The 19078-nt window shown below is 40.1% G+C and overlaps 1 protein-coding gene across 2 annotated transcripts; it reads left to right on the top strand.

Annotated features, from left to right (window-relative positions):
• Positions 1 to 1706: 1706 nt before the first annotated feature.
• Positions 1707 to 18779, top strand: LOC126388006 (vascular endothelial zinc finger 1-like). Of its 2 annotated transcripts, none has more exons than XM_050040883.1 (5): positions 1707 to 1801; positions 10380 to 11131; positions 16016 to 16085; positions 16192 to 16354; positions 18420 to 18779. In XM_050040883.1, the coding sequence occupies exons 1-5, from the start codon at positions 1769 to 1771 to the stop codon at positions 18749 to 18751; spliced, it is 1350 nt and encodes a 449-aa protein (XP_049896840.1). In that variant the 5' UTR covers positions 1707 to 1768; the 3' UTR covers positions 18752 to 18779. The 2 variants fall into 2 exon arrangements, with proteins under 2 accessions (XP_049896840.1, XP_049896839.1); XM_050040882.1 differs by having other exon boundaries at positions 18390 to 18779.
• Positions 18780 to 19078: the final 299 nt, after the last annotated feature.

The following is a 19078-nucleotide window of genomic DNA, read 5'->3' as shown; positions in this document are numbered from 1 at the left end:
TTTGATTTTCATTCACAGTTAGTAGCTGTCCTCAGTGAAAAAGAAGTGAGTAATGCTTTACTTTTAATTTGACATACAGTATAGTGATAACTGTGCTGTGTTAGCCTATATGATACAGGGGTCCTCCTGTTATAATGTAAATTTAACACTGTTTGGCTAAGTGTGTACTGTTTACATTGTCTGGTGCTGCCAAGCAATCTGAGCCCTGTTGCTTTAGTTACATCCAGGTACTTTAATAACCACTCTTTTGCTACCTTGAAACTGAATATTGTATCCACATAGGCTGATTATTAGCTGAGTTGGAATGCATATTTTTAGTTTATGAAGATATTTTTCAGCAACAGTATGTGCCTGGCTGGATTTTAATAAAAGATGTTGGAATGACACACAATCTTACGTGTCTTAGTAATCTGAGCTTCTATAGGACAGCCGTTGGTGCTTATGAAGGTCATTTCTTGTAACCCCAGATGCTCTGTGCTTTTTTTTCTCAGCTGTTTACAAGGTTGAAGGTGTCATTTGACCACAGGCAGGCATCCTGTATTCCTAATATTGTCTGCCTGCGTTTAATATCAGAGATATCAGTTATACATTGTTATTTCACAGTGATACATAACATGTTCCCTTCTATCAAATGACTAAATTGAAATCCAATGTGTGAAATATCTTGGCGACAGGTGTAAAAACATCAGGATGATACAATGCAGCTATGATTCATTTTTCACTGTGGTCATGTCAGTGTCCACTCTGCCTGTGGTTTGATCATTAGTTATACAATAATAAATGATATAACACAGTGAAGGACAAATTTGAATTTGGTTCCAAGAAGAATGATATAAACCAATATGTCTAACTCATTTGTAGGAAGAATGCTGAAGATAGGGTTGGTATATTGATGAGATCAATAAAAAAGTGTCAATTCATTTTTCTTTTACTTTGAACAAATCAGCAGCCTTCACATCCAAGCCTAAACTGTTGTAACAATCTTTATAACCATGCTATATAGAACATTAGAAACAACAATTAATCCACATGATTTCCTGATACTATCAGAATTGCAAAAATCCTCCAAAAAATAATTCAATTAAACACGAGAAGCATTTTTTTGTCGTAGTTTATTCAATACAAGTGGTGTAACACTCAATGAGTAGACTGCGTGTGTGTTATTTTGGTCCACTGCAGGCAATTCGTCCAATTTATGGGTTCTGGCGTTTTCATTCATCCCCATCCCATGAATGAAAATAAAGTGCTGCGCAGGCGAATAATTTCTTGCTCCGTTTAAACGGAAACACTTATCATTTTCGAAAAAAAGTAAGGCCAAGTGTCTATATGCAGAACAAACCCACTTCGAGATCATTTTCTTACAAAACGATTGTAGTGTTACTGAAATATATTCATATCCCAACCACATGCGACAGTAGTCGACTAAATGCCCCTCGCAGAATCAGCGGAAACCCATCCAGGGGGGTGTTTAGAAATCCACACACATCATATTAGTTTTAGGACAGGAAAGAAACGATTAAAATAATGTGTTACAATTACAATTCAGAATGTTTTTTAAGTTGGCAGCCTTAGTTTATTTACCTATGTTTCATGAGCCGCATAAACTATTACACAAATTCTTTGTAACATACTAAATTTAACATCCCCCCTAAATAGTATGTAAAGTGGTTCAGCCCTTCGAGGTTACCGGAAGTTGTTTCAGCTGCCATGTTTGGTTGCTTTGTTGTAGGCTTCTACAAGGTTTCCTACAGAATTAGTAAGTGTGGAAATGGAGCCGAGCTGGAGTACGTTTCTTTTTCAAGTAAGTTGACTCTTTGGGAGGGAAACTGGGGACGCTCGTAAAACAACCTTAGAAAATGTAAGCACTAGATATCTTCGCGGTTAAATCAGTTTTTAAACGAGTAATGCCAAGATCAAGTAACCAAGCAAAACAATGGTATATGAATCCAGGCGTCCAGCTGTGAGGCTTGGGAATGACGCTAGAACAAAAAATCAGTTCTCCTCAACGCGTGTTTGGAAAATGTGGCTTGTTTTTCTATTGTACGAATACTTAGGTTATTAATGGCGAATAACTCGACAGCGTTTTGGGGTTTTTAAGTTTGTTTGCCAAGTCGAAGCCAGCGAAACATGCGGGATAATTTGAAGTAAGGCTGGAGACGCCACTGCACCGTTACAATCGAGACAGACCTGTTTTTTTCCTGTGACTGAGAGCTTTGATCGGACGCCGTAGGATAATGAGATGTAATGCCGGCGAAGATGTTCATTGTAACGCGGATAACACCACAGATAATTTTAATTTAAAGTGGGAAATGTAAGCAAACGTTGAATAAGTGTATACTTAGGTTATCGGCTGCTGAGATTTAGTAACGACGATTCGCAAGTCCGCGGTGAACTTTCCGCTTGCCTCAGCCGGTTCGACAGTAACTAGCCAAGTTAGCTAACGATGTCTCGGCTGGCTTCATCAAACTCGCTGGCTAATTTAGCTTAATTTGGGCGAGGCTGTCGCAAAGAGCTCACAAAACTAATGTTACACGGCTAGATAAGCAGCGCCGTACCGCTCTCTGTTTATTAACAAGCTATTTATTCTGGTAGACCGTGGTGGAAAGGAATTCAAAGTATGCACACACATCAGCTAACACTAGCAACGAAGAAGCAGATTTGAAATTAGCAGCGACATTACGCAATTTATAAATCCATTTTCAGCCAGAAAGTGAGTGCGGCTGTTGAGTGATATATCTGCCACGGTTAAGTGGTTTTCACTCGGCACTAAGATGGAAGGCTATTGTAAATAACATTAATTAAATGTTTTATTCCTATGGCCTTACTTAGCCTAAAAGATTTAAGCCCAGTGAGGACGTGAAAAATGTAAGACCCCTAGTTTTAATGGAGAGGGTGTTTTTAAAATGATTAAAGGGTTTGCCGCGCATCCGATTGTTTTATTTTAATGCCGTCATTTTGTCCTTTGTTAATCAATATATGAGCTCATACCCTAAGTATATCGTCATACTACTTTCTCGGGTTTATTTCCAGGTCAAGGGGGCTATATGTATGAAGTTATACCCCCGTGTGTTTTAGTGGGTGTGACAAACTCCTCAATGAACTGTGCAGCAGTTCAGTGTCATTCACAAAAAAACTTTAAGCATTTTTCTCCAGAAGACTGTCAAATTCACATCCTCAAATGTTGACCATAGAGTTACAAACTGTTTATTACTTAACTGCAGCTTCATATAAGTGACTGAAAGCAGGATTAGACACAGATCATGGGTTCTTGTTAGAAGTACCATTGTGTTTGAGTCCTTTGCCAATGCTGGCCAATAATAATCAACATTTTGTGACAGACGTGTAACCTTTAGAAAAACATGTTTACTTTGTGTTACCTGCCATCATAAATAAACATGTTTGCTGTTACTGCAACATATTTGTAGAGAAGGACCACTGATGGAATATGGCAGAAACAAGGCATAGACAAAAGTTAAATAATGTGAAGGATTCATGAGGGGGCTGCTGGAATCGGAATCGCAGGAGGAGGCAGAGTCGGTAGAAGTGCCACAGGGCAGCTTGAACTATCAATATGTTGGAGAAGTTTCTCATTTGAAATACTTTTAACAGGTCGAAAGCCAGAGTCACCATTTTGATTTTAACACTAGTCCTGCCTAGTGTTGCCAAAATGTGAATAATGCACTGTGGATTGCTTTTATACCATTTCTATTAAAGTTAGATCATCACAGCCGTTGAGGATACTTCGCCTTTTTGTGGTCTTAGTAACGTTTTGCTCTGCTGTCAGAGACTGATGATCACTTACTCACATCTTTGAGCACTATTTCTTCCCGACGAAAAAGGCAGATGGGCGGTGTGGCTTGTTGTGGAGTATCTGGCGTCTAGCCAGAAGCTCTGCATGTATTATGTACCGCACACTGTTACTCTGTCAATCTCATGTAAATCTGTGTGCAGTTATCACTCTGGCGCTTGATGTAAGGAGGGAAATATTTCATTCAGCTATACCATCAATTGACATATGCTTTGCGTTTTTAGTTTGAAAGTACTCCACTCTATTACCTATTACAGAAAGGTATTTCATTTATTAAGAGGTTTAAATTAAAAGATGACGAGTCTTGTTTAAATACTTTGTCAGGCGTTTTAAATTAACCACATTGTTGTGTAAATGAGCTTGAATATTACCATAAGTACAGCTGCATCTCCTCCTATTTTTGCTAAATGTTCGGTATATTAAAAATCCAGTACCCGTCAGGCTGTAGTTAAGACCCCTAGTGAATCATGTTGTTTGGACTAGTTTGGCTCTGGGTGTGCAGTGATACACCAGTAATACTGCAGAGTAACAGAAAAATAGTAAAGAGTGCCCCAAAGTGAGGAAGACACAATTTAATCCCTCTTTGCCGGAAACTCCATTCTGGCTTTCTCTGGAGACTGCAACAGCCACTTGAGACAAACACTGTATAAACTATGTCATACAGTAATAATAGATAAATGTATAAAATGTGCTACACATCTTTTGGATATTTTACCAGAACATTTAGGTGACAGTTTGCAAATGTCTAAAAGAAAATGATGTTCAACAGGTGGACACACTGTATTGGAAATGGTAAATGGACTCATCTTAAACTCATAATAAAACCCTTACAGGACACTGTAAGACATGTTAACATAGATTAAAAGTAGTTGTTGGTGATGCACCTTGCATTTGGAAGCCATTTAGTTATTTTTTGTATTGATCTGCTTCTCAATACAGTAAATAACTGGCCAAACTGCACTTTAGATATTAACATTCAGTGCAGTGACAGTTTAATTTGATATGAGAAAGGTGCTGTTACATTTGAAATTGCATTCATCATTTTCCCATTAGGGGCAGAAGCATGTTAAGTCAAGCTAACAGATACACAACCACCAAGTTGTTAGGGCTAACACGATAGCAAACAATTGCCAATTATATGCTTCATTTATTCTCATGTCTGTGGCCACCTGGTGAATGCAGGTTCATTTTAGCTCCACTTTGTTTTGACTAACCCCTGAAGAATGATCTGGGTCTTTAGCTTGCTAGATGTTCAATTTTGTTAACTAGCCATTCCATTATTTCCATTCCATATCTCTTTGCCATTTGGTGCTGAGCAGGTTGCTTACAGTGGGTTTTTATCATAGACTTTATAAGGTAATGGATGCAGCCACCATGCTGCTGCCTATCTGTTTGTTGACTCCCATTTTGAAGCCTCGAGTCTGGCCTTTTGGTCATCGCCATCTTGAAGCCAGTAGTGGCCATATTTGTATGAGAGGGTGGAGCTAACCCTAATGCTAGCTGCTAGCTTAGTCAGCATGTTGCATTTACAGCTATGGTTAACTATGATAAAACTAATGCTAATGCTGATTTTTCCCAGCAGAAAACAGGCTTCAAATCATTGAAACAAAATGTACTTATCGGAAGAACTGAATATCCGGCACCGTCGGAGAGTCTTGTAGTAGCCTACAACCAAACACCGAACACGACTTTCTTTTAGGCTAACCAAAATGTCACAGTTAGCTTTCATTAACTCTACTCTGTCTGTAAATCTGGGGTTACACCATAGTTATGTTACTTAACCAACATTGTCACCATTGTAGCAACTTGTCAACTCACAGCACCCACCTGTTACTCAAAGCAGCCATGCCCTCGATCATGCATAACTTTAAGCATTAATAACATTTTGGTTGACTTATAAAAAAAATCAACCCCTGTACTGTTGTCATGAAATGAGAAATTAGCTATTTAGACCAAACTACTTTTTTGTACCAAGCTGTTAACATGTTTATTTTGCGAAGTGAAAACATCGATACATATTAGTGTTGTCACGATACCAAAATCTTTGTTTCGGTACCAATATGAATTTCGATACTTTTCGATACTCTTCGGTACTTTTCCTAAGGAAAAGTCCTTTTGGATACAAACCTTTAGAACAATAAATAGTAGGGGTGTAACGCTACCAAAAAAATCATGGTTCGGTAAGTACCTCGGTACGGACGTCACGGTTTGGTTGCTCAAATGTTTCAGTTGTCTCGTGTTGTCTCCCTTTGCGAGGCAGACTTTCTCTTGGGCCAGCTGCGAATGTTGATACAAGTGTTGTCATACACACCACTTGCGCAATCTGTGTTCCAATAGGAACAAGAAAGGCGTTTGTGTGCGTAAATGAGTAAAATAAATTAACTGAATTAATGAATTGAATCAATTTCAAAGTATTTTCCAAATGCAGTATAGTACCGTTTGGAATACTCTAGTACCGCGGTACTATTTTAGTACTGGTATACCGTGCAACACTAATACATATCATCTTTAACATATGCCTTTATTTTGAAATTCCCATGGTATGTCTGTGTCACAACTTCCACCCAAGCACACCTCCTTCCTCAACATTCGGACAGTGTTAGCAGCCTAGCACCAGGCAGATAGTGGCAAGCAGCCAAGAAAGACAATGAGAACATTCACTGATAATGTCTCATATTGATCACAGGCCCCTGATGTGAATTGAAATCATACTGTCGTAGACTTTGAGATCTCAGCAAATATTTATAATATATAAATCATTGTTGTCCAAAGAATCGATATATTTTATCGTGATAAAACTTGTGATTTATGCCCCTAGTCAATAGCCCTAAACAGAAACAATAAAAGTAAATAAAAATAGACTTGGCAGCCTTTAATTAAATATTTCTCACTGGCACTATTAGGCCTCAATTTCACAGTTTCATATTTAGTGTCCTGCTTATTTGTGTTCTACATGCACATTTTTAACAATACATGTTTTTTCGAGGCAGACATTTTTGACATGGTTCAAAAAATTGTCCCAGTCAGCCAGCATGCACACCACCAGGGCCCTGGAACATGCTCACCTAAATGGAATGCAGTTGTTTGTAATCAGTTATCAGTTGCACCTGTGCTTTTACTGCTGTGGCGAGCCAAAAAATTCTATCAACCTTTAGAATTGTAGTAATAATTCCTTTGGCCAAACGAAAAGATGGTAGCAGTTGAATGTTAGTGACTGTTACTGTGTAGCATAGATTTAAACCAAGGGTGACTTTGGTGTTTTACATCACTGTTACAAAGACCACTCACCAGCTGTTGTTATCACTCACTCTATGTGTTTGTAACTGCAGTGATTATGCTGGCAAAAGCTGAACTTTTAGGTAACTGAGCCATTTCATCATATCCGTGAAGCCAAAAATAACTCATCAGTCTGTGCCATACATATGCAACATAAGAGATGCACTGTACATCAGCCAGTGAGTAACTATTTTAAATGTTAGTTCACTATTCTACCTCAGTCTTTTGTCAGATACAGTACCTCTTTATAAAACCCCAGATGTGGTCACATATAAGAAATATTTGCAGTTCATGACTCAAGAGAGCGCTTTGTGCTCTCAGGTAATATGTGTTTCATAGATTCTAAACCACATTACATCTCACAGCAGTTTCCTTGTTCTTGACAGGACTGTTTGCTATCAGATGCTGTATTAAATGCCAGCACTTTAGGAGGTTCTGGCTCATTGATATCAGTTTTTTTGGGAGAAGGATGGCATAGTGAGTTGCTTAGAAATGGCCGATATCATCCTTTTACATGATGCAGTCCAAGCCCAGGTGAAATTAATATATCAAAACAGCTATTTTGCCCACTCCTAGCAGAACTGAAATACATCTGCTTGCAACCTACATCAACAAGCAAGAGACCGAATCCCTGCAGTGTTCGTATAGCTTCACAGGCTATGAAAAAATCCAGAAGGATTACAAACATTATAAAAAGTGATGTTTTGTGAGAAGTTGTGTCAACTCAGCAGACAGGGTTGCAGCCAATGATTTCAGAAGTTGTAAACAAGTGAAGACCAACCTAGAAAAAACTCATGAACTTGAAGAGAAGGCGTTACATTTCCATTTTTATTTTTATCAATAATAGTTTCTGTTTGTTTTGTAAAAAAAAAAAGGATTTTGGCAAGCAGCTGTAGAGTGAGGCACAATAGATTCAAGAAAGACAGCGCATAATCTGACTCAGACTCGATTCAAGTCTACAGTGGCCCGTGGAGCCATCAGGACACTCCCTCCATTTTGATGTTATTTATGAGGGAGCAGCCCCAGTTGTCAGAGCGCATTTGTGTCAAAATGGTCAGAGCTGCATGAAGGCACAGCAGCTTACAGGCCCTGCACCTCTGTATAGACGCAGGCTGTCTGCAGCGGCTATGTCTGCTGTTCACAAGCTTCACAAAGAGGGTTCCCGGCTGGTATCCCCCCACCCAAACATAAAGCCCCCCCTCACCCCACCCCTGGTGTGCCAGCGGACGGGTTAGCATTGGCATGATGATGACTAATCCTGGAAGGTGGCAAGTGTGAGCAGGTGCTTAGACAAATGGATGGGTGGGCTTGGTGGCATTCTCCACGAGTTCCCAGGTCCCATTGCGTATGAGGGAATGACGGCTAGTTTAGTTGCGTAGTGTGTGGATAAACAATGTCCCTGTCTCATGAATAGATGAGCCAAATCAATGAAGATGAGCATACAAAGATCCCCTGCTGAGGCATCACTGCTCAGATTTGTGTCTCTCACAATAGGCTGGATGACATAAGGAGGACACTGTGTGGTTCATTTTTCTTTTCTATCCCCTGCCTCCTCTTTTGCAACTCCTTTCTTGGCTGGCCTTCTGCGATGGATGATTGAACCTCAAAGGGAAAGGTCAAGCATTTCACCTTGCCCTTTCTTGCTGGTGTTTCACAACACAGTTGTCTTGACTGTGTCCATTTAGCAAAATAACAGCGTTAACTGTGATTTATTGTTTATGTTTGATACGGGGGGGAAAAATTGTCTTTTCAAGTTACAGTACAAGTTTAGCAGTAACTATAAAGGAGTATGAATTAGGGAATTAACATTAATATTCGTCCCTGCTAATAGAGTGTAACTGTGTGCCTGCTTCTCTGTTAATTACGATGGATGTTGGTGGGGCAGTCCTTAGGTTAACAGGAATCCAAGGCCTCTCTTAAAGGAATACTTCGCCCCCCAAATGATCATTTGTATATCAATTACTCACCCTGTGTTATGTTGAATTTGACAAAGAAAACTTAGTTTTTCTTGCGTCCCCTCACAGCGAACAAAGAATCCAAAAACAGGGAAATTCTGGGTGAATTAAAGTCATAGGGGGCCAGGTTTAACAAAAGCAAAACTATATAAAAACATCAGTTAACAAACTCACACAACTTGTGCAGTATCATCCAAGTCTCATTTATCCAGTCATATGGTCATTACTTACCAAACACAGGCATTTTGCTAAAATGTTACCATTTAAAACACTTAAACATAAAAAGTGTAAGCGCGCTACTCGTCTGTGCCTGAGAGTGTTTAAGTGGAATTGTTTTGGGTTTTTTTGCTTTTATGGTCTTGGCTTATACTGCATGAGTTGCGTGAGTCTGTCAACAGATGTTTTGATATAGTTTTCTTGTTGTTTAACGTGATCCCCTATGACTTCAGTTCATCAAGATTTTCTATGTTTTTGGATTCTTCGCTCTCTCAAAACAAAGTTTTCTTCCTGAATTCAATATAACACTGGGTGAGTAATTGATCATTTGGGGGGTGACAGAGCTATTCCTTAAAGGGGGGTGAGTAACTAACTTAATTAAAAACTAGAGCTAATTAGAGCTATGCAGTTGTCAGAATTTAAATTTAAACTAATCTGATCTTGGTTAGAGCATTAAATAACCTAAGCTGTAAAATGACAAGAAAAGCAGTTGTACCACTGTGATCCTCATTGTTTTATCTAGTATAGTGAGCTGTATTTTTCTGTAGTATGTGCATTTCACTCCTTTACTTCACCACGTCCTCTAACTGAGCTCCTTAGCTGAGCTAATGGCCTGCTCTTCAGAGCACTGAGCTCTGCTTTGCCTCTAATTTGGTATGCTTGCTTTGCAGTCACATGATGAATCAGCACCATCATGATGGGATCATTTTTCATCCAGTATATTTGGATTCTTTAGCACTAGTGGCATGCTGCATCAACCTCATTAATGACAGATCCTGTGCCCATTTTGTATTCTGTAACATCTTACTAACCCTTGTTGCTTTCATGAACATGTCAAAGCTAACTCCTGACAGTTGTGGCGCAGCTGTCAGAACCGCCTTTGTTCTAGGGTTAATTCTTATGCAGACACTGGCAAGTAATGATACAGTGGGGTATTCCAACTGTTGTGAAACTACAATCCCCAATATTGATGTGTATTTCATATATCAATTTTGTGTTAGACATAGTTCACCCTTCATTATCATTGACCTTAAAGCTTGTAATAAATTTTGCCAGCAAAGGTCTGGAATTAATTTAGGCTCAACCAAATATTTATCTCTGTATGTGTGTGTTTGTATCATCAGCAGGCCAATGAAGCCCTCCACCACCAGCACCATGTGGCCCAGAACAGCCTGCTGCCACTGCTTAACGCAGGAACTGAACAAATCGACCAGAAGCCTATCCTGCCCATCCAAATAGACCAGAAGCCCCCTTCCAGTGCTGCTGAGCTCCTTAAAGACAATGTGGCCAGCGGAGGAGGTGCACGGCCGCCAGTGCCTGTGATAAAGAAGGAACACAAAGGCAAAACGCCGTTCGTCTGTGGCTACTGCAACAAGGCCTTCCGTGACAGCTACCACTTGCGGCGTCATGAGTCCAGCCACACAGGTATCAAGATGGTGTCGCGGCCAAAGAAGACCGCCCAGACGGCCCCCACCATGGTCCCCATGATCTCTACCATGCCACGAGAGAACAACGGCAACCCTTCCTACATCTCCACGGTAGCGGGAATCCTCTCCACAGCGACCACCTCGGTTTCCTCAGGCACAAGTATCATGACACAATCGGCAATGGGCAACGTGCCACAGCAAAATGTCCCTAAGAAACCCGCCAAACCCGTCAAGAAAAACCACGGGTGTGAGATGTGCGGCAAAGCCTTTCGTGATGTCTACCACCTGAATCGCCACAAGCTGTCCCATTCAGATGAGAAGCCTTTTGAGTGCCCCATCTGCCAGCAACGCTTTAAAAGGAAGGACCGAATGACCTACCATGTTCGCTCTCATGACGGGGGAGTCCACAAGCCCTATGTATGTTCTGTATGTGGGAAAGGCTTTTCCAGGTAAGGACCACATTAGTAGTCATTCAATAGCTCTCTAATGCTAACCCTCCCTGAAATTTGACCTTCAACAATATTTTAAATATCTGTACAAAATGTGGGGAAAAGGGTGAAATGAATTGTCTGATGTGAAGACATTTTTCTTCATGCAGCCTGACAGACTTGTCATGGGGAGTCAAACTGGCAAACCCTGAGCCATGGATGGCTGTTGAGTGCCGGCAACAGATTTCATGGGGAGATAATATTACCCATTTCAAATGTCTTTGAACATTCCTCATATAGCTCATGAGGTGGAGGGATGAGTTATGTTTCCTCTTAGACCAGTAGCAAAAGGGTAAAACAAAAACATGACACAGTTAGACAGGCATTTGAAGTGGACTTGAAGTGTCTTAAACTTCCTCTAATATGTCAGTGAATAGCAATGAAAATGTGTTTTTATTTAATTTTGAGGCCTGTCTCGCAAAGCAGGATTAGGTACTTAAGAGACAACTTTTCTTTCGGAAAATGTAGAGCCCTCAAATGTGGAACATGAACTGAAAGCAACTGTTTTAAGTTTTATTCACCGCAGTTATCAAACTAATTCAGTAATCTTGCTTCCTGAGACAGGCCCAGTGCAGCCTGGGACTCCCCTATACATAACTGGAAGTGGTGTCCTATGGGAGGCCAGCAGGGTATCCATGTCCTTGTCACTGCAGTAGCCACTGGTTTGTTTGGGATATGTCTGCAGTGCGAGGGTCTAGGCCTGTGAATCTCTGCGTCTTATACTCTCCCAGTGATACTCTTCGGTATGTGTATCTGAGGAGGTGTTTGGTAGGCAGTGGGATCAGCAGAAACGGGGACAGTGCACAGTGACAATAGCAAATTCTAAATCAGTGAGAAAATGGGGGCAGATGCAAAAAGCATTTTTTACAACTGCTCTCGTTTATTCATATGCTTTCAGTCATCAAGTAACATGGCTATTGTAAACAGGAAGTATGAGATCTAATTTATTCTTATGATAGTGGAGACACAGAGTAATTCTATCCTCTGGGTTGCATTCCAGGGTCAAAGAGAAAAATCTTGACTTGTCTGCATGGAATATAAAAACAGCATCAGCATTCAATGTTAGTGTTTTGGGTCAGAAATCTATTTGCCCGAAGTCAATTTGTACTTGCCCCTATACCGATTGTTTTATTTATTAGTGGTTGTCAAATACCAACTTAGCCTCAAGTTAATTGTTATGTTTATTTTTTTCATTTAAGAAAGATGCTGTCAGCTGGTGCATTTCATAGTAGGAGTTATGCCTACATCCTTAATTGCCATCAGGGTACAAAGTTGGCACTATCCACTGGACAATTCCTAGTAAAACTGGCAAGTGGCTGGTAGATTTGCATCAGTCACCAGCCAAAAAAAAACAATGGCTATCTATTGAGTTGCTGGTAAAATCTGAGTCATAAAACCCGGAAGTGAGTTAGCATTTTACCACTACCAGTTCCCTTGTCTTGAAGCCAGTGGGTTTTTTTGAATACTATTTGTTCGATGTCTGAAATAAGGTCTGTGGCTAACACAAGACCTCACATTTTGTGTTACGACACAATACACATCAGTAAATAGCCAACTTGTGATTTTTGAAGCCAGTTAGTGTCTTTAAAAAGGCAATAAGTGGCTAAATGAGACCACAGAATGTCATCATGCCGAACACAGTTTTATAGCCATGTTGTTATAGCGATTGCATTTACGCTTCAAAAATCATAAAAGTGGTGTTCGTTTGTTAAGATTATCTTGTTGAACAAAACATGTAAGTATCACAAACTTTTGTTTGCCACAGAGCTTATTTTCTGCAATAATCCAAAATCCAATGGGGAAATCCTATAGGCTTTTTGATAAGCAAACCAGGGCGACACTAACCTCTGCGTTGGCCTACAAAAAAAAACATCATTCCTGCAGCACTCTGTTTGGCCACTGGACAAAAAAATGATTTTGCACCCTGAATACCACCCAACTGTACTCCTGTTTCCAGGATAATTGAAATACTCTCTTGTCTTTACCTACCGTCATTTTCCTGCGAGTGCCCAATAGGTACTGCGCATATGCAACTCTTAACAGAGATGAGAAGGAAGCGAGATGGTTCACTCCTTAGCTACTTTCATAATCAGCTCTGATCGGGCGAGGGAGTTGCTAGATTTACTAGCCTGACGTGGCATTTTACTTGCCCTTGGCAACTAGGCAGTTCTTATCATTGAGTCCTGAGCAGGATGATAAAAATCCTGAAAATGTACCCTCAGTCTAAAAATTGGGTTTTACAAGTAAGAAAAACATGCTTGCTAGATTAAAGTGTAACCTTATATACTCTAAAATTACCACCTTTCATGTTTGCAGTTGTTCATTAGACTGTCTTTGGCAGTGAGAGGATTCATTGTAACAAAGAATGCAATCGCCAGGTGGTACATTATTTTTTGCTTTCCCAAAAGTTCACTCAACAGTGACCCTATTGCTTGTAGCAACCCATGACTTGTATGTGAGTGATTCAGCCAGCGGTGTTTGGATTATTCAGTGGCACCATGATTTCATATAAAGGGATGATTGTATGGCCATCTACTGTCCATGAGGCCTCCCAGTGGCTGTGTTTTCATATTTATCAGTGTGCTCAGCAGTTTAGATTTGTACTTGTATTGACCCCCACGCCATTTCAACCACATGTTTAAACAGTCGCACATGGGAGAGCACCAGTGGTAGAGTATCAAGGGAGGGGGAGGCGTCACTTGTCACTTTGCGGTTCCCGCCAGCATGTCACAGACACTCTTTCCCCTGGGAATTCAGTGAACCATGCAGTAATGTTCGGGTCAACACATTTACTATGTAGGGAATAAATATTTTGTTTAAGAAGTTCTCATGGTGCCTTCGTATTTCGATTTATCAACACAAAATAGATTTCACTGTCTGTTAACTGAACCAAAAATATCTGGTTGTGTATGTAAATCAGCATGGAGTGAGCAGAGGATATTGATAACACCAGAGGAGCTCTGTGCTGCAACACAACTTCAACAAAAACATCAGCAGTGCACCCTTGCCAAGCTGTAACATTAGCACTGTGCCGTGTAGGGCAGTTTCAGGCATGCCTCCAACACGGTGACGTGGGGTAGGGATTCATCAGCATACTGGAAAGTGAGAATGGGGACTGAATAACAGGGCACTGAGTCACTGCCACTCAGCCAGATATGTAGGCAGGCACTGTCTGGAGTCTGCTCTCCTTGTCAGTAGGACAAAAAAAATGAAAGAAAGGGGAACAAAAACCTGATTCCGGTTCATGGCACCACTGAGAAGATTCCACTTGACTCCTCTCATTTGTATTTAAGAAAAAAAATCCAGCAGCATGAAACTTTCCGGTTTGGGAGCAGCTGCCAATGCTGTAACCCTTACTCACTCCATTATGGCACTTCTAACATGATTCAGCTCACAGCTTCACTAGAACTAACAAGCTGACAGAGGAGGATCAGTGCCAAGAAGAATTTGTGAATGCTGGAGTTTCACTGTAAAGGTCAAGAGGCAAAGAACTGTTTTCTTGTAACGACTGATATGCAGTGAACAGTAAATTATACAGTGGAACACTGAGGAATGTGAATGTTTATTATTGTTTTTTGATATTTTTAACCCTTAGTTTAATAGTAATTTTTGTATCAAGCCTTAATTTGGGACGCCAGACACATTTTTATATATAAATCTAAAAATATATTTAACTGAATGTCATCTGTCAGGGTTGTTTTTCAGCTATTTGTTATTTAAATGTGTATAAGGTACATGTTATGTATTGATGACAATTTTTGGAAAGACATAAACAAGTGCTAGAATTATCAACTTGTTGCAAAGTTTAAAGAGAAAGCAAGTTCTGTGCAAAAAAAGCTGTGTTTTTTGTTTCTTGTATTGACACTCTTAAAGGTCTTTCATCATGGACCAACCATAGCTGTTCAAGCTGAATCCTCACATTTTTTCCATAACTGAAAACATGCATTTAATACTTTGTCACAGCTGTTGACTGTTGTCAGAAATACAATAATTCAGTCCCACCCATTGCATTAATGAAGCTGAATTAACTTTGTGGCCTACATAGCGAATTCCGGATCCTCAGAGGGAGACATTGTGCAGTTCGGTCTGGGATTTAGGAAACTACCAACCAAATTTCTGGAAATTGTCAAGAAAATTCTCTTCATATTTCTGTAAATAATGCTAAGGCTAAGAAAAATAAACAGAAGTAGTGTAGTGTAATGCTACATTGACAATTTATTATGAAAACAAGCGGAAAGTTGACAAATTTACCATCTTTGTTGTTTGTGCAGTTTTAAACTAGGTCAAACTGATTCACGCACGATCGATCATGGAGAATTAACCGGCATTGACTGAAATTTAAGGGATTTTTTTTTTGTGCCCATCCCCTCATTATGACAGCTAAGAGAGCACGCACATATGCTTCCACAGCTCTGCACATGCAATGTATAGAAAAGTTGTTCATCAGGCTTTTTACTTGTGCTTGTGCACTTACATGTGGTGCTCCTTGGCGCTAAATAATGCACTCATGTAACTACTACTTAACTACTACTTCTCATGTAACTACTTCTTTTGTCATTAGGAAAGACCTGCATTGTTATTACAATAATTAGACATCTTAAGCAGACAGCAAAGTCTTTTCTTAAAAATTAAGGGTTGCTTTGTCTTTGTCTTTGAATCATTATAATGTAAGAATCTGAATTAGCTGTTGTTCTGTTGTTTTCTGTCAGCTTGATGTTCTGTGCTTTAAGGAGAGTATGGAATCAAAACACCATACTGTGTTACTCATCAACAACTCATGGAGCTCACTGCATCGAGGTCCAATTATTAAATGTGTTGTTTTTGTTTTGTTTTTTTTAAATCTAGGCCAGACCACTTGAGCTGCCACGTGAAGCATGTGCATTCTTCAGAAAGACCGTTCAAATGTCAAGTAACGGTAAGAGTCATTACTGTGAGCCTCAGCATTGTTATTGTTGTTATTTACAAAGTTGTTGTTGCGGAACCTCACTGACCTTTGACCCCTGCCTGCCTTGCGGCTGCAGGCCTGTACCTCTGCTTTCGCCACCAAAGACAGACTCCGTTCCCACATGATCAGGCACGAAGGCAAGGTCACCTGTAGCATCTGCGGGAAGATGCTGAGCGCAGCCTACATCACCAGCCATTTGAAGACTCACGGGCAGACCAACTTTAACTCCTGTAACAAAGGTACGTCACGCCTGTCAGACGCACACACTCCTAATGTCACAACAGTTCATCACAGCTGTGTTCAGTGGTTAAGAGAAAATTCCTGAAAATCTTTTATCATAAACATTCAGTCATGTCTTGTCGAAACCGCAAACCATAAATTTATAAGTCTATAAATCAGGCTCCATTATCTTCTTTTTTTACAACCTTTTTCTACAGAAGGGTTTTTTTTTTAATATATAATATTTTGCTTGAACATCTCTGCCTCATTGTGGTTTCTCTTCAGTTGACAACTAGCCTTTGTGAGTCACATTACTGCTGTAGTAGTCATGAAACAGACGGTTAGTCAGGCCTCATATGTTCAGTCCCATCACAGTCTTCTAATGTGAGTAACCATGGTCATGAAATTCCTGGGAAAAGTCATGAAATTAGGAAACCTGTTTTCCAGGCTTGGAAATGTTTTCTGAATTAACATAATGTTGTCCTTTGTTTATGTGTTTATATGTTCCTAAAATTGCCACAACATATCTAACATTAAGGAACACGTTGTCACAGAAGGAGAGAAAGAAAGAAAATGCCAAAAAGCTGTTTAATCAAATGTACATATTTAAGTGAATCACATCATGATCGGGACATCCATACTTGTATAGATGTCAGAAAAAGTAATATCTCGCCGCTGTGTTGTGTCATTAACCTACTAGGATGGCAGAAGACGAAAGGGACATGATTGGGATCAACCATCTTTTATTTAAGATACACTGCAGGATTTTCCTTTTTAAAAAAATAAAAATAAAAAATTGCACACAGACTCATACAGAAGTAATCCCTCTCAGTGTGTGGTGGCATATTTCTCTGCAGAGACTCTGCCCTCTGCCTGTATTTTCTTATTATGCTCAGGATGTTTATAGACGTGTACCCGCATGAGGCGGAACGCCAAACAACAGTGAATCTGGGGTTGGGTTTTACTTTCACTTTAGCTGGCAAGCATGTTTACACACAGTGACTACAAGTCCTGCATAGTATAGCTTTAAGACATCACAGACGCTCAAGTTCAGGCAAGGTCGCAAAACAATTATAAGACATATACATAAAACAAACATTTGCCTAAGAAGAAATAAATACATACAAAATTTTCAAAATTATAATCCAAAGACACATCAAATTGTTTAAATGGCTATAGGATCATTGGTGTTCTATCGTCCAAAAAGTGGCACGGCCCTGATGATTTTGCCAGGGTGTCTGCAGGTCCCAAAAAAGTCAGTTTTATAAATATCAGGCCTGGAAGTTATCCACCTTTTATTTATTTATGTATTTATTTTTGCCAACAGGAGTCAAGCTCTTCTGCTTGAAAGTTCACATATCTGATATTATAAATTTTTAAACCTACCACATAACCTTATTCTTTACTTTATACTTGAACAAAATCTAGATAACCTAACTCACTATAACAACTGTATTCCTACATGAAACCTACCTTGGCATGGGATCAAACATATTCCCCTTACCTTTATACTTACCTGCAATGCTTGATAAAGAAAAATCGGTCTTAAATCTGGTTAAACATATCTGAAAAGGTCTTAAAAAGGAATAAATGTAGGTGTCTGGCACCTGTAGACACCCTGTGTTTTGCAAAGTACCCATACGCACCAGTCTGATCTCTTGGCACATGCAGTCTAGTTGGCAGCTGTAATGTCTAATGAGCGAGGAAAGTTAGCAAACACTAGCAGTTTGCTTATCCACAATTACCTGGGAAGTGAGTGTTTAATAATTTATGGCTGTATCAATATATAGGTTTATTCATTTTGAACTACTTAAATGAAGTTATGGAAATGGGGTAGAATGTTATGAAAATGTTTTGAAAATTCTCTGGTAAAATGTGTGGAAACCCTGTGCAGTCCTGGTTGTTAGATCACAATGTGTAATGGTTTGGTACTGTTAAAATCTTATGATGCATTAGATTGCACAAACAGTAATGATGGTGTTCTCCATTTAGCTATCCTTTTATCTCAGACCAGTGAACAACTATTTTAAGTACTCTTTTCCTGTGTTTTCCCAGAGGGTAACGGAGTCTGCAATTCTTCCTCAGCTACACCTGTGACCATCTCGGCCCCCATCACCTCAGCGATGAACCGGGGCCACTCCAACAACCCCGTCACCATAGCCGCACAAATGAACATTAGCACCAACACGGTCAACATCACATCTCCAATCAGCCTCCAGCACCCAGTCACCATCACTGGGCCAGTCAACATTGCCTCCGTCAACATCCCCGCCACGGCACCCATGAATATCGCCCACCCAGTCGCAATAACGACCCCCATGCCTATGAATATGGCTGGCCCGCTCAACATCGCCATGAGGCCAGTGGATAGCATGCCTTTTCTGTCCCAAGTCTTGCCTTCTTCCCCGCCCTGGTAAAAAAAAAAAAAAAAGGAGAGAGAGAGAGAGCATCGAACTGGTCAGAAAGAAAGGGAAAATGAAGTGAAACAAGAGACTCCTGTCCTCATTATTTGCACCTCGAGCCCAGCTCTTTCTCCCCCTCAACCATGTTTACTTACCCTGAAGTGAATATTTACATGAGCTGTGCAGCCGGTAGGAGCTCCCCAAGTCACAGCTGCGTCCCAACTTATGTTTAAGTGACTGACATGAGATGCAGAACACTTGAGTAGAAATCGAGTAGGGTTTATCTTGAAATCAGGACAGCCGTAAGACTTAGAGTAGTCAGTTAGAATGATGAAACTGTGA

This window comes from Epinephelus moara, chromosome 3 (genome assembly GCF_006386435.1).
Source record: "Epinephelus moara isolate mb chromosome 3, YSFRI_EMoa_1.0, whole genome shotgun sequence".
Taxonomy (NCBI): domain Eukaryota; kingdom Metazoa; phylum Chordata; class Actinopteri; order Perciformes; family Serranidae; genus Epinephelus; species Epinephelus moara.
Note: the sequence above shows the minus strand (reverse complement) of the source record. Positions and strands in the feature narration are given on the sequence as shown.